The 13,939-nt window shown below is 52.2% G+C and overlaps 1 protein-coding gene across 2 annotated transcripts; it reads right to left on the reverse strand.

The window, feature by feature from the left end:
• Positions 1 to 307: 307 nt before the first annotated feature.
• LOC101946420 (T-box transcription factor T-A-like) lies at positions 308 to 13,765 on the reverse strand. 2 transcript variants are annotated; one of them, XM_065576986.1, is made up of 9 exons: positions 8,260 to 8,399; positions 7,609 to 7,855; positions 6,559 to 6,823; positions 5,943 to 6,077; positions 4,456 to 4,517; positions 3,985 to 4,046; positions 3,057 to 3,236; positions 2,146 to 2,260; positions 308 to 1,088 (listed from the first exon to the last, which is right to left on the reverse strand). In XM_065576986.1, the coding sequence occupies exons 3-9, from the start codon at positions 6,817 to 6,819 to the stop codon at positions 842 to 844; spliced, it is 1,062 nt and encodes a 353-aa protein (XP_065433058.1). In that variant the 5' UTR covers positions 6,820 to 6,823; positions 7,609 to 7,855; positions 8,260 to 8,399; the 3' UTR covers positions 308 to 841. The 2 variants fall into 2 exon arrangements, with proteins under 2 accessions (XP_065433058.1, XP_005302071.2); XM_005302014.5 differs by lacking the exon at positions 7,609 to 7,855 and having other exon boundaries at positions 8,260 to 13,765.
• Between the last annotated feature and the right edge of the window lie 174 nt (positions 13,766 to 13,939).

The following is a 13,939-nucleotide window of genomic DNA, read 5'->3' on the forward strand; positions in this document are numbered from 1 at the left end:
GCCCATGGCTGCTTATGGTGTGGATGAGGGTCTCTGTTAAAGTTTGAGGTTTGCCCTATAATTAGTCTTAGTAGAGGGTTTGCCAAACTTCTGGGGAACAGCATGCGGTCGGCTGCTTGATTTGGAGGAAGCATAGTCTTGGTATCCGAGATCAACTTCCCTCAGGGAGGAGCAAGAAGGCGGTAAGTTGAGAGGGTCATTTACAGCCAGGATGCCCTCTTCTTATACCTGCTCCAAACCCCCTTATCAGCACTTACATCGGTAAGAACTCGGAGGGTTTCAGTCTTCAGCAAAAGGCAAACAACACTTAGTTGTCAGAAAGGTTTATTTACAATGAAGCTCTATAAATAATACACAGCTTTTCAAGATCGTGGCCCACACGTGTTTGCAGATCTTATTGCCCTTGTTTGGGTCTCCTGTGTGCAACTGATAACAAGGTCCAACCAGCCAGCATGCTATGCTGGGACATGCGCTCTACAAGACAGCCCTCATTTGCTCCACCATCCTGAGAGTCAGACAGGTTGCATCTTTCTTCTTCGCTTTCCAAACTATGGGGGTAAAGCCAATTCTCTCCTTGGAGATATGCCCTGGTGCTGCGGAGCACAGATTACCACCCGTATCATCCTCTGCTTGCTCTATAAGAGTCCATCTTCCATATTATCCCACAGCCTTTAAACAATGATGGAGGTTGTGAGACGTGTTCTCATCTTGTAGGACTATGCAATCAGCTACGTGCTGAGAGAGCAGAGAGGTTCGCACCATTGTTCAGTGCCCCTTTCCTTGCCCTCTGCCGGCGTCTTTCCAGTTATCTTTGAAGATGAACGAGGGCAGCTTCTCGGCATCAGTAAGTCTGAGTGACTGTTGCCCAAGTGGATGCCAGACGGGGAATAGCAGCGTCATACTGACCATCACTTGAGGGCACTTCTGCCAGGGCATTGTCGTAGACTGGGGACGTGGAGGGGGCTGGGATAGCAGAGGCCAAGCTGCTGTAAGAGACCGAAGAGCCTCTCGGGAACTGGAGGTTGGAGCTGGACTGAGTAGCAGGACTGATAGAGTTGCTGGTGAGGGACCACAGGCTGGAATATTGACTGTAAAGTGAAGAGAGAGTTACCATCATGGCTTATCTCACTCACTTCCAGGAGTGCAGCTGGTCTTTCCTCTCCTTGGCGGCCTTATTCTGATACACTTCTCCGTGCTCAAAGTCACTCAGCTTTGAGGAAACGGGATGGGACTAGAAGGCTTATGAGTGCACTTACAGCCCATCTGTAACTGCATCACAGTCTTGTCAGGAGACGGGTTAAAATTTGCAACATGGGCAGAACATAGCTGTGTTGTCACTAGGTCATGTAACCCCTCTGGAGACATGCCTAAGGCTGATGGCACAGATATAACATGGGTAGGGTCCATCCACACTACACATTTTAACTAGGCCCTTGATGACATAGTTCTTGTAGAGGAGACAAGCCCCTTCAGGATGGGGGGTGCCCCTCCTGCAAAACTCCCTCCTCACATCTTTGGCAGTGGAGAGCAGGGATCTCATCTCCTGCCTCCGTCCTTCCCTACAAGGCAAATTCTAGGTGGGGAGAAAAAAATTGTACCTCCCTAGGAACAGGCTGAAAGCTTAGCTTGCAACTTACCTGCTTTCTTGATTCTTCGTTCACCTAGTGCTCACTCCCCTAAATGCTGCGCAAACCTACCCCTGCAGACACAGCCCTGCTTGATTCAGCACCCCCAATTTCTGCATTGCTACCCCCTCTACCTGCACCACTCCATGCTACTCAAGCCGTGAGCCCTCTTCCACCTATAAGTAAACCTCGGCCGATCTCTCCTGAGTACCCGCCTCCCTCGGTCACTGCCGTCCCCCAGGCACTGCCCAAGCTCCTCGGCTCTGAGCTGTCAGGCTCATTCTAACCCTAAACATATAGAGAGGACAATCTGCTGAGTGTCCTGATATATGTAACGCTCAGCTAAGGACTAAACTAAGACCCCATGTTCCCCCCCTCCATGAGGTGAAAATCAGGCTGCGAAACCAGCTCCTAGACCAGCTACCACTGGACATTAACCCCACTTAGCTCCCTTCATTCTTTAGTCTAGGGATAAAAGCGCTCTCCCTCATTGAAGAAAGTATCCGCATCTGTGCCGTACCTTGAGGGGGAGGCAGTGTTGGGTAGAACCCCCATAGAGCTGGAGAGACTCAGGCCAGGCCAGCTGTCAGGGGTAGGCACCAGGGAGAGGCCAGTGGAGTTATCTACATAATTAGCTAAAGCAAAAATAGATTATTTGGATGTAGAGCAAACAGTGAGACACAATAATACTCGCAACTTACATTTATAAAGAGGAAGGATAGCCTAGTGGTTAGAGCACTAGCCTGGGACTCAGGAGACTTGGGTTAAATTCCTTGCTCTGCCACAGACTTCCCGTGTGACCTTTGGCAAGTCACTTAGCCTCTGTGTACCTCAGTTCCCCATCTGTGAACTGGGGCTAATTGCACTTCCCGAGTTGGGAGGATAAATACACTAAATATTGTGGGGTGCTCATCTGCTACAGTAATAGACGCCAGATAAGTACCATAGACAGAGATTAAAAGAGAGTTTTGTCTAAGCCCTTTACAAATTCTATATAGAAAGACTCCCCCCAGTACTGAACTCCAGCCTGGGTGGAGCGTAGCAGCCTGATTCTGTTTGGCACTGGACAGGACTCCATGGAGCAGGCCTGGGCTCACTCTCACCAGTGGCGATGGGCCTTTCTCCCCCGAGGGTATCCAAGAGTGAAGGCAGCGGTGGTGATGCCTCTGCTGGGCAGTGAGGGTCTGATTTCCAGCGGGTGCTCAGCACCCACAACTCCAGCTGAAGTCAGTCAGAGCTGTTGGGGCTCAGCACCTCTGAAAAGCCGACCCTAAGGGAACCATTTAATAATATGCACCATCTGTTTAGAGGACACTTCTCCCTCCCCCTGCCCCGCTCTCTGCATTGAGTCGCTGCAGCGAACTTTACAGGCAGCCCAAGTCCTGGGCCAGTCCAGAGTCGGGAAGATGAATGTGGCTGGGGTGTCCTTACTTGGTGAGGCGTTGATCTGGCTGTATGGGCTCGGATAAGGTGAGGCCCTCTGGTTCCGCAGGCCGGAGTGTGTCTCACAGTATGAGCTGTGGCCAGATGAGAGGCCAGGACTACCTGAGAATGAAGACTGGGCAGGAGAGGAACAGAAAGAGCTGGTGCCTGGCAGAAACCAACCCCCAACTGTGAAAGAAAAATAGTTAAAGGTAACTCAGGGCTCCTTAGGCAGCTACCCTGTCAGAGATCTGTCCAAGGGCATGGCACAGAGCTGGACTAGAAACGAGCAATGTCAGAAATACAAAACCCTGGAACCGAGGGGAGAATTTTCAGAAGTTCCTAAGTCATGTAGTAGCCTGCGTCTAATTGGTTTTCAGTTGGACTTGGGAGCCAAGGTCACTTCGCTGCTTTTGAAAATGCTACCCAGAGTCTCCAAAATGTCCAGGAAAGGAACAACGGTGGCATCATTTTAAATGGTAGGTCTCTAACTTTTGGGCTTGTTGCGAGAGACAAACCCCAAATCAGATACCCAATGCTGGCCTATAACAGGTATCTGAGCCTGAGAGAATTTCACATCTCAACCATGCGAGGTCCTATTGGCTTCATTTGCAGATCATACAAACCATGGACTCTGCATTCCGGCCTGAACCTGTTTCCAGTACAGCTGTGAGGGGCTAAGGAACCCGAGAAAGTGTTGTAAACGCTGGTAGGGTCTGGTCCTGTGAGTGTCCTGAGCACCCACTGGCTCCAGGGGGAGTTGGGGCACTCAGGGCCCTGTTCCTCAAAGGTTTTTAGACTCCTAACATCTATTGAAATGAGTTAGGAATCTAAATACACTTGGGGGGATCTAGGCCTCCGTGCTCTTCAGGATTGGGCCTTTCGTGTGTTCATGTCCTAGTGTCCCAGAGATCAGTCAGAAAAGGGGAAGTCTCACGCTGTGAATAGCCAGCCTGATGAGCTTCATTGCTGGGGTCGAGAATGTCTTTGGACTCGCACCTACATGGAGAATACAGAGAGGGAATAAAGTCTCCAGTTAATAACCAACGTCAGGCAGTCATTAAATACAGTTCATTTACAGGGTCCCTTTACAGTAGTGCCACAACACCCAGGTGCCATCCCGACTCCCAGCTGCTTTAGGGGGAGGGGGCTGGGTGGTTAGAGCGGGGAAGTGAGGTGGGACCTCTGGGCTCTGCCACTGAGGTACTGGTGTGGTCTTGAGTGAGTTTTTTTTTTCCTGTGCTTCAGTTTTCTCATCTGTACAATGGGGACAGTTGCTCACAAGGGCATTGTGAAGCTTAAGTCATTCCCATTTATGAACTCACTTAGATGAAAGGAGCCCAAGAGGGACAAAGCAGTGCTAATGATTCAGGCAAGCTGGCCTGAGTCTCCCTCAGCCAGCACTCACCTCTCCTTGGCATCCAGGAAGGCTTTTGCAAAGGGATTGTGTTTAATTTTCAAGGCAGTGATCTGAAATGACAGAGGACGGTTGCAGTTCGGCTTTCTTAAATAGAAACCTTCAGCCACTCCTGACCCTTCTTCATATCTCCAACACCCCTCCAAATCCTACACTGGTATCAAATTGCAATTAACTCCACTGACGTTAAGCAAATTACAATGGCTCTACATTTGTGAAACAGAGTAGAATTTGTTCCTTTTGCTGCTGTTTCAAGGTGCTGCTCATGAATGCCTAAAATCCACTTGTCTTCGCTCCTTGGAAGCATGAAATGGGAATCTTTCTAACTTTCCTCCCTCTTATTTACAGGTTCGTTTATAGGGTTGCTCGTGAATGGTGCATGCCTGCTAGTGGTTTTTATTTTTTAATAAGCACTTGTCTAACGGCTTCTCATATTGAAGCTGCTAACGAAATACTCCACCCCCCCTCCCCCGAGATTCAGAGCTGTCCTGGTTTTACAGGTGGGGATGCTTGAACACACAGAGGAGTCAACTTGCCAAGTGAACCAGTGTCAGAGCCAGGATTAGAATGCTCAGATTTGTTGCCCCAGGCTCTACCCATTAGCCAACACTGCCTCACTAGCCATTTTACACTAAAAACAGAAGAGAAGCAGCATTTTTTCCCCAGGGAAGGCAGAACAGGGCATCCCATTAAGAAGCAAATTCCACCCAGCCTTACATCCCAGGGAATACCACTGAAATAATGGGGTTGTAAATCAGGCCTGGATTTGGCTCTAATTCTTATGTGGACTTCAGCTGTGACTGCACAAGGTGTGAACTTTCCAGCCTTTCCCGAGGTGCCGAGCTGGCTTTCAGTAGCAGAGACCTAAAATGCCTTTGTTTCCAGCAGCGTCCAGGACTAGGTTTAGCATTTCACTTCCCCCTGAGCTCCCAGCTCTAAGGGATTGTTCTCTGTGTCACGTGCTTGTCCCTGTTGCCATGGACGTCAGTGAGACTGCTCCCATTGGCTTGGGGAGCAGCGCGTGAGCGTAAGAGACAAACAGATGTTTGATTTCTCCCAGGCCCTGCCCTGTGAACCAGGTCTCTGTGGTTGGGGGAGAGGAATGAAGGGCTGGGGGAGTCGCTTTATGATCTACACACCATAAAGGAAAGTGGATTCCAAGTGACATGCAGTGTATTGGATCTGCCCAAGGGAGGAGGGCATGCCTTTGGAGACAGGTGATGGTGGGAACAGAACGTGGACACTGAAACGAAACAGTGCATTGTGCTGGAAAGTATTGGAAGGGTTCCAGTTGGATACGTTCTTCACTTTGTCTTGAAATGTTGTGCTGTTAACCAGCTACCTGGTTCCATCTCAGAGGTGACCACAGCACGGTTGCAGGGGAAGTGGTCCACGTGCCTCTGATCTATAGGGCTGTGCCTTTCATGATAAAAACCCCAAGCGCACTTTTATCTGCAGGACATAGTTATCCGACTTACCTCCTCGTTCTGATAGGCGGTGACGGCAATAAACTGGGTCTCCGGGAAAGCAAAGCTGCTCATCGCTTTCTGAGGCCCCCCGACCTTCACGATGTGGACGCGGGGCTCGTACTTGTGGAGGGAGTTCAGCATGATCTGAGGGACAGAACAAACACGCTAAACAGTGGCCTTCAGGCTCAGCTTCATCATCGGAGGACCTGATCTTTCAGAGTGCCAGAAAAGCAGTCAGTATGCAGGCCGGAGCCGTGCACCCCGTGCCTGCAGTATCTCCGCCACTCTGTCCTGCAGGTGCCTGGATAACGGGATACGATAGGGCCATGAGCACCTTGGTGTAACCACATGGCTATTCTCTAAGCTAGGCTCCTGCACTGCGCTCAGTGAGCTACTGGAGCATGTATTTGCTCAGGGCAAACTAGTGGCATCTTTGCCAGCTTGTCCCCTGGAAGCTCTGGAGAATGACTGCACAAGCCAATGCTGCTGCTCCAGCGTTACCAATACTTTCCATGGGATAAGGGAAATAGAAACTTCACTTGCTGTCTTGGGCAGGTATCTTAGAGCTCTCCCGCTGGCTATCCCCCTTGCCCTCCCCCTCCCCGTGAGCCCCTTCCAGAGTTACCTGCCCCCCTCCATTCATCTTGTTGGAGAGCTTGACTTTGCTGAAGGTGACGGCGGCTTTCATCCAGTGAGCCCCAAAATTGGGGGATTTGGGATGGATGTAGACGCAGCTGGGGCTCTGGGGCTCAGGCTTGCCGCCAGGAATCCACTCCCCGTTGACATACTTCCAGCGGTTCCCATCTGCAGCCACAAAGTCCAGGAGGAGAGAGTACATGGAATTGGGGTCCAGGCCCGAGATGCTGACCTTCAGCACTGGGAACATTCTCCTACGCAGGGGATAGGAGGAGGAGACGGTTAGTTGTTCGCTTCTCCTTTATTGGCTGCTTCGCTCCTCTCAGCTGTCGTTGCAAACTCATTTCTGCCTCAGGTTTAATGACAGCACTGGTCTCTCTCCTACCACCTTAACAAGTGTAGTTCTTAACCCTTCACCTGTATCACAGACCTTCTCCCCGCAGTGGCACTGGCATGCCGTAGGTATCCCTACTGTCCTGCTCCCTGGAATGTGTCTGCTGCTCACCTTCCTATGCATGGAGCACAGCCTGCTCCTTGTGACCCTGAGCAGTGCCCAAGCTTCTCGGGGTGTCGGTGTGAATGAGAGGCCGGGGGAAGTAGCTGGATCCTTTGAACCTGTCTTCCCAGTAACTCGCGTGCCCCCTCAGTGTTCCAACAGGCCTGCCTGGCTGTGCTAGAATGTGATTGGGTGTTGCCTATGCAGACAGGGCTACAGTACAGTACCATAACTTGGGGGTGACAAAGGTTAGGCCCAGCTCCCCAGGAAAGAGTAAACCTTGTCTCGACCCCTGGCAGAGTGAACCTTGCTGTGTTGCTAGGGCCAGAGTCTGGGTGAATTGGTACCAATGGCCTGGAAAGGCCGGGGATGCCAGAAGTAACAGCCGTTACCAGGAAGGTTTAAGTAAGAGCAGCACCTCCTTTTTCATTTTAATATAAATGGATCTGTTTGCCGTCAATTTTCTTTCTTTTCAAACAGAGCAGACCCGTCTGTCCCATTCCCGTAACAGGGAGGGGAAACGAATGACCCTTTTAAATTCACCTTCCATCAGATCAAAGTGATCAGACTGTTCTCATTTCCCTCGATCAGTCTTGGGGGGGGAACACCCCAGTTTGTAAATGCGGAGTCCTCGCCGCCCGACTACATAACTGTCCAAGCAATGGAATCCGTCAGAGCCATCTTCTCTGCAGCAGCTCTCTGTCTCCGTCTAGCCCAGGTGAAATCCAGTCTTGTGCCGAGGGCCAGCACAAAGACTTGGCTATTTACAGCCCTGGTAAAGCATAAGTTCCTAATGGGGAATTTGTACAAATCAGACAAATGTAGCGCTGCAGCTCTGCTAAAGCCCTATGGATTTAAAATAAGGTGTTTCCCAGACCTTGGCCCCTACCCCCTAATGTGGGGGGAGAGAGACCTCCCCTCCCTGCCCCCGATGTCTGGTGATCATGCCACAAGGAGCTCAGAGCCACAAAACAACCAGTGGTGGGTGCCTGGAGACAAAGCGTGAGCGCCCTGCTGCAAAGAGCAGCATATATGGGGGCTAGGAGGAGAACAGGGTCCTGGTGGATCAGTGGTGCCTGGAGGCACTGGTGATGGGCATCTTAAAGATACTTAAGGGAGGTAGCTAGAGGGGTGGAAGGAGGGGGTACCTCCAGACAGCTCAGAGGAGGGGTAGAAAGAATTCTTTGCACTCACCGGCCAGTTTTGGTGACTATCATCTCATTGGTGAGCTCCTTAAAGTTCATCCACAGCTCTTTCTCTTCCAGCACCACCCTGATCTCCCTCTCGGAGGCATCCTCTTTCTCGGGGCCCATTTCCAACTCGCTCTCCACCACGCTGAAGACATGGTCCAGCCACTGGTGGCTGGGGACTGAGCTCATGGTGTCTGGCTTCCCCTCTGCCTCACTCTGGGAGTCCCCCAGCAGCAAAGCCCTGGAGCCCAGCACCTAGCATCAGGCCCAGACCTGCTTGTCATTGGGACTCACTGGGGAGGGGGTGGAGACCCTTCTGGGATTTTAAACCCCCCACCCCCCTCAGCAGGACACGTGGAGGCTGGGGGGAAGGATTCCTTTCTCATTGGCTAAAACGAGCTAGTAGGTGCCCCCTCCCAGAGAGGTGAGGCGGTGATTGGCCAGCCTGGGGATGGAGGGGAGGGGGAAGTATGGCTGGTCAGTGTGCTCTCCTCCCAGCTGGAGGGGGAGAAGCTTTGATGTCCAGGTGAAACTCAGTGGGAAACCCAATCTCCGTCTCTGCTCTGGAGATGGGTTCCATCCTGTCCCTGCAACCACTGCTTCCCCCGGTTCAGGTGACAGGGGAAGAGATCGCCCTGCCATTGACAGCCGAGCACCTTTCGTCCAGGAAAAGGCAGCTCCTCTAACACACCAGCTGAGGGAGTCGTTAAGCGAGGAAACTATTCGCTTTGAGGGGTGGGGAGTGCCGTAGCCCCTTCCACCTCTCCCTCACCTGCGCCCCTCTGCCCCAGGATCTCCCTTTCCCCTATGTAATCCCTGGAGGGTGGGTGGGGAGGGAGGACAAAACTGTGCAAAAGTCTCAATAGCACGTTGGCAAATACATCTAGCAAATTGCCACAGAAAGCTATAGCAAGGGGGGAAATGCTGCTTGCCCCAGCCGGGCAGTGACTGAGAGTTTAGAGCGAGTTAAGGGAGGGGAATCTCTGCCTTTCCCTGCTCTGATGGCAGTAACAATCCTGTTTAAGGCCCTAATTCAGCAAAGCACGTGCTTCAATCCCAGTGCCACACCCACACAGAGGCTAGGCTCAGGTCTAGTCGCTTGACTCAACGCACAAGGGGCCCAACATTAGTGCTGAGTAAAAGGGTTAAAATCCCACTTTGCATGTGTGGCTCGAGTCTGGACAAGGCGTTGCCTGGAGGTCTAAGGGTTGCTAGACACCAGTGACCAGCTAGGGCTCCGGTACATGTAACCCAAACACCCCAGGTGCACCCCACCTCCTTATTGCCGTGGGGCTGAGGCCCTGGGGCCTGGCACTGCTCTGCAGAGAAAAGGCTAGTACTACTTCTGGAGCCCTTTGTGTTTTCAAAGTAACGAAGCTTACACCTTAGCTGGTCAGCTCTCGGGGCAGGGTCTGTCTTGTTGTTCCGTGTCTCTGCCGCACTCAACACAATGGAGCTTGCTCCATGACTGGGGCTCTAGGCACTACCACACTATGAATAATAATTAATACGTGTAGAAATATTAACCTAACGAAGCCTCACAACCCCACTGTGAGATAGGTAAATACCCTCTGCCTAGACGCTTAGCTGGCCCCCATCTCTGGAGTACCTGAGCACCTCACAAACAATGTATCCTCACAGTATCCCTGTGGGGGATAGCCTATGATAAATATAGTATCATCCAGATGGGGAAACTGAGGCACAGAACAGCGATGTGACTTGCCCAAGGTCACACAGCATGTTAGGAACAGAATTCAGGTCTCTTGGCTCCCACCCTCCTGCGCTAACCACTAGACCACACCTGCTGGGGTGTAAAATGTTCTCCCTACGGAGTGTGTCTGGAGCACCAGCATGCGCAGACGTGGGGAACTCAGCTGCTTGCTGGTGCTGTAACTCGACCACAGTTGATTTTATAGGGCCTGTTGTTGAGCCTTGTGCCCTGAGCCCCGGCTGCCTCCAAGGGCGCTGCAAAGTGAATGGCAGAGATGGGCCAGAGCAGCCCAGTTTGGATCCAGGACAGAGTTGGAGAGCGTTGGAATTTGGGGTTCCCTTTATAGAAACGCCCAAGTTATGAAGCTTAGATGTGGCTCTGGTCTTGCCCAAAGCTCCAGAATGTGGGATCAGGCCCATGTCTGCCTGAGACATGGTTAGTGAGTAGGAATGAGGTGGGCTGGCTCTGTTCTAATCTTTCTGAGGACTCGGAGGGAGTTTTCCTCTGTCCGCTCTGTTTGCAGGCACAGAGCTGGCGTGCTGGCTTTTCTGCAGGCCAGTGAAATGTGTGTGTTTGCCCTTGGGCTGGGGAGCTGGGATATTTAACACGCAAGTAGCTTGAGCCTCTGGAGAAGTGAGCTGATGACGCAGGGTCCACGCTGTGGATTCTGTTTCGGGATATTGGCAGCCATTTAGGTTTGCTTTGTGCCTGACGTTTCTTCCATCAGAGTGTGAAGTTTTTGTAAGACATGGTGGGTCCTGGCAGGAGAACGAGGCCGTGAGGAAATGCCAAGTTCCTTCCAAACTTTGCTTTGCAGCCTGCAGGACCAGGATTAAGAGGTTGCAAGCAGGGCAATTGCCTGGGGCCCCACAAATGATTATTACCCCATTTTTACAGATGGGCAACTGAAGCCCAGAGAGGTTAAGGCTAAAGTTTTAAAACCTGCCTAGAGGATTTGGATACCTGAGTCCCATTAAGGTGTCCAAATCCCTTACAGCATCCTTGAAAATCTGAGCATAAGTGACTTCTTCAGTATCACACTGGGAGTATGTGGCAAAGACAAGCATTGAACTCAGATCTCCTGGCTCCCAGCCCAGTGCCTTTACAATTTTAGTTTCCTCTGTTGAGTTTTGCTTGGCCTCGCCTTGTGCTCTCACTGGCTGCGACGTCTGAGGAGTTAGAGATTCCTGCACAGCGGCAATGATCCGTCATCACCCATGTGTGAAATATTGCAGGATGCTGGACCCTGGGGGCCGGGACATTGGCTCATGTGTCATGGAGTCTTAGCAAATATTCGGCTTGGGATGGTGGCTGGAGAGGGAGGGCAGCACGCATGAAAACAATGAATCAGGAGCCCAGGTCTTGGTCATGCTGAATTGATTAAGTCCGTCTCAAAGTTCATAATGAAAATGCACTTAGCACGCAGCTAAACGGAGCCCTGCCGGAAGTAGATTCTAATTCCTTTCCCCTCAATCACTGACCTGGTCCGTCTTTTCCATCTGATTTCTGTTCTCTACACTGCAGATGACTTCATTCATGTGTCCCTCCCACCTTCCCTTTAGCAGTCTAAGCCTCGCGTCCCCTCCTCCTGCACTGTGGCGCATGGGGGAAGAGGGTTGCAAATCCAGATTTAAAGCATGTGGCTTGAGTCTGTCTCTAGTCTATTCAAACATGGGCCTGCAAGACAGGATCTGGCCAACGACCCATCGAGTTGGGTGTCTTGCCTCCAACAGTCCACGACTTGATGCTTTGGAAGTAGGTGGGAAAAAGCACAATGCACCTGATCTACTGCGTGATGCCGTGGGGGGAGAGATTTTTCCCTTGGCCGCAGGCCTGGGTGACATCCAGTGCCACCCAGAGGAGCAATGAGTGAGAGGCAGCAGCATGTGGTGGTGCAGAACTTCCCATCCATTGCTTCTGCTCACGTGCCCACAGCACCTGCCTGATTTCTCACTGGCGGATACAGAAACTGCTTGAAAGGCATCTCAGCCTTCCCACCCACAGGTTTGAATGGGGAGCGGGGGATGTTTCCTGCCTCTCTTCTTCTCCCCCCCCCGCATTTCCATGTGGGACCCAGGAAACCTGGATCTCTCTGCCTAATCACCCCCCACCTTTTAGAGGATGAAGAGAATTAGCAACAGATCAGATTCTCACAGGTCAAACAACCTCTGCTGGGGCTCATCTGGAAACAACGGAAGATGCTCTGGCATGCAGATTAACAGGACACTGGGAGCTGGTACAGGGCAAGGAATGACATTTTCTGCCTGGAGTGACTCAAACTACCTGAAGCCCGGGTGAGAATAGCCTAATCTTCAGCACGCTGGTGCTGGGAATTTCACTAGAGAGCTGAGAAATCTCTCACGCCATTCACAGTGCGAGGGGATCAAAGCCAGCAGCTCAGCTGTGCTCAAGCTTCCATACGGGGTCGGTGAACAGCGGGGCAAGGATCGGTGGGGTTCTGGGTGAGCTGCTGTGGAGACCTCTCATTGTGAGTGGCCACTCAGTCATGTCCCCCACCAGGGGTATTTTGGAGAGATCTGGACCCGATGAGATAGCATCTCCCACTGTGGGAGAGGGAGATGGGAGGTTTCCCTTGAGTTATTAAGTCTATGCATGACAGTGGGGCCCCAGATGGTCATTTCTGTTGCAGCTGCACCCTGGCCAATCAGTGGGGATAAAATGAGATGTGACCCAAACCTTTACCCCGGCCCTGAACCCGCAGCCTGTCTGAGGATTGATCGAGTTTGGAGATCTCTCCCCATCCCCCCAACTCCTTTTCCTTTACGCTTCATGGTCCCAAATCTCACAAGGAAGTGATTGAGACTATGTGAGTCCACAGGACAGGGGTGTGTGTGTGTATGTGTGTGACACACACAGAAGTATCCAGAGCCAGTTCCCAGTGGGAATAGAAGTGTGTCCATGACATTCACTTTTATTTTTAAATTGAGATCAATTTTCTGTTTGAATGTAAACATGCCCCTGCGAGCTTGGCAACCCAAACACAACAGCACTGGCCTAGTGCAAGGGGGCAGGTAGTGAAAGGGCCTGGAAATAATGGTGACCCTAAGCTGGGTAGCTCACAGCTTCTTAACCTGAAGGCTGCAGGGATATCCTCCCACAACTCCCTCTGTGTTCAGCTCCCCAAGAGCCTCTCAACGTGTGCAGGGAAGGAGCTATGCTGACTGCCAGCTGCAGCTACTCGGCCTTCGAAGGACATGGGGGTGGGAGGTGGAACTGAATCTGGATCCTAGGACCACACCTTCCCCTTGTCCAGGTGCAGCAGGATGTCCTGCACAGACCCAGCAGAGGTGTGGAGAGGTTTCTGGGTTTGGGCTGAGCTCAGCAGTGGTGTCTGTACCCCCTTAGGGCAGCTCTACACAGAAAACGCTCTCCCCTGCAGACACGCAGCTCCTTAGCGGTCGGGGTGCTCGTACAGCGGGCAGCATCGCTGGCCCACGCATTCCAAAATCATGAGTTTGTTTTCAAAAACTGGTTCTTTTTCTTTGCCTTCTGGTCTCTGAGTCTTTAGGCCAGTGGTTTTCAAACTGCGGGTCGCGACCCAGCACTGGGTCGCGGGGGATCTGGTCAGCACCGCTGACCGGGCTGTTAAAAGTCCTGTCGGCGGTACGGCCTGGCTAAGGCAGGCTAGTCCCTCCCTGTTCTGACACCGCGCTGCGCCCCAGAAGTGGCCAGCAGCAGGTTCAGCTCCTAGGCAGGGGGGCCATGGAGCTCCGCGCACTGCTCCCGCCTCCATAGGTGCCGACTTCCCCTCTTTCCTGTGGGTGCTCAACCTCCCCTCTGCCCCTGGCCCTGCCCCCACTCCACCCCTTCCATGAGGCCCCGCCCCCATTCCAACCCCTTCCCCAAAGTCCCTGCTCCAACTCCGCCCCCTCTCTTCCCCTATTCCAACTCCTTCCCCAAATCCCCACCCCGGCCCCACCTCTTCCCCACCTCCTCCCCTGAGCGCACCACG

Source organism: Chrysemys picta, chromosome 23 (assembly GCF_011386835.1).
Source record: "Chrysemys picta bellii isolate R12L10 chromosome 23, ASM1138683v2, whole genome shotgun sequence".
NCBI classification, from domain to species: domain Eukaryota; kingdom Metazoa; phylum Chordata; order Testudines; family Emydidae; genus Chrysemys; species Chrysemys picta.

What these genes read in the sequence shown, in the direction of transcription:
- LOC101946420 (XM_005302014.5), bottom strand. Translation starts at nt 8,444, where the DNA reads ATGAGCTCAGTCCCCAGCCACCAGTGGCTGGACCATGTCTTCAGCGTG. An exon ending in TTCCTGGATGCCAAGGAGAG is followed by an intron (nt 4,047 to 4,455) that starts GTGAGTGCTGGC and finishes TTCTCCATGTAG; the next exon opens with GTGCGAGTCCAAAGACATTC. An exon ending in AACACTGCCTCCCCCTCAAG is followed by an intron (nt 1,089 to 2,145) that starts GTACGGCACAGA and finishes TTCACTTTACAG; the next exon opens with TCAATATTCCAGCCTGTGGT.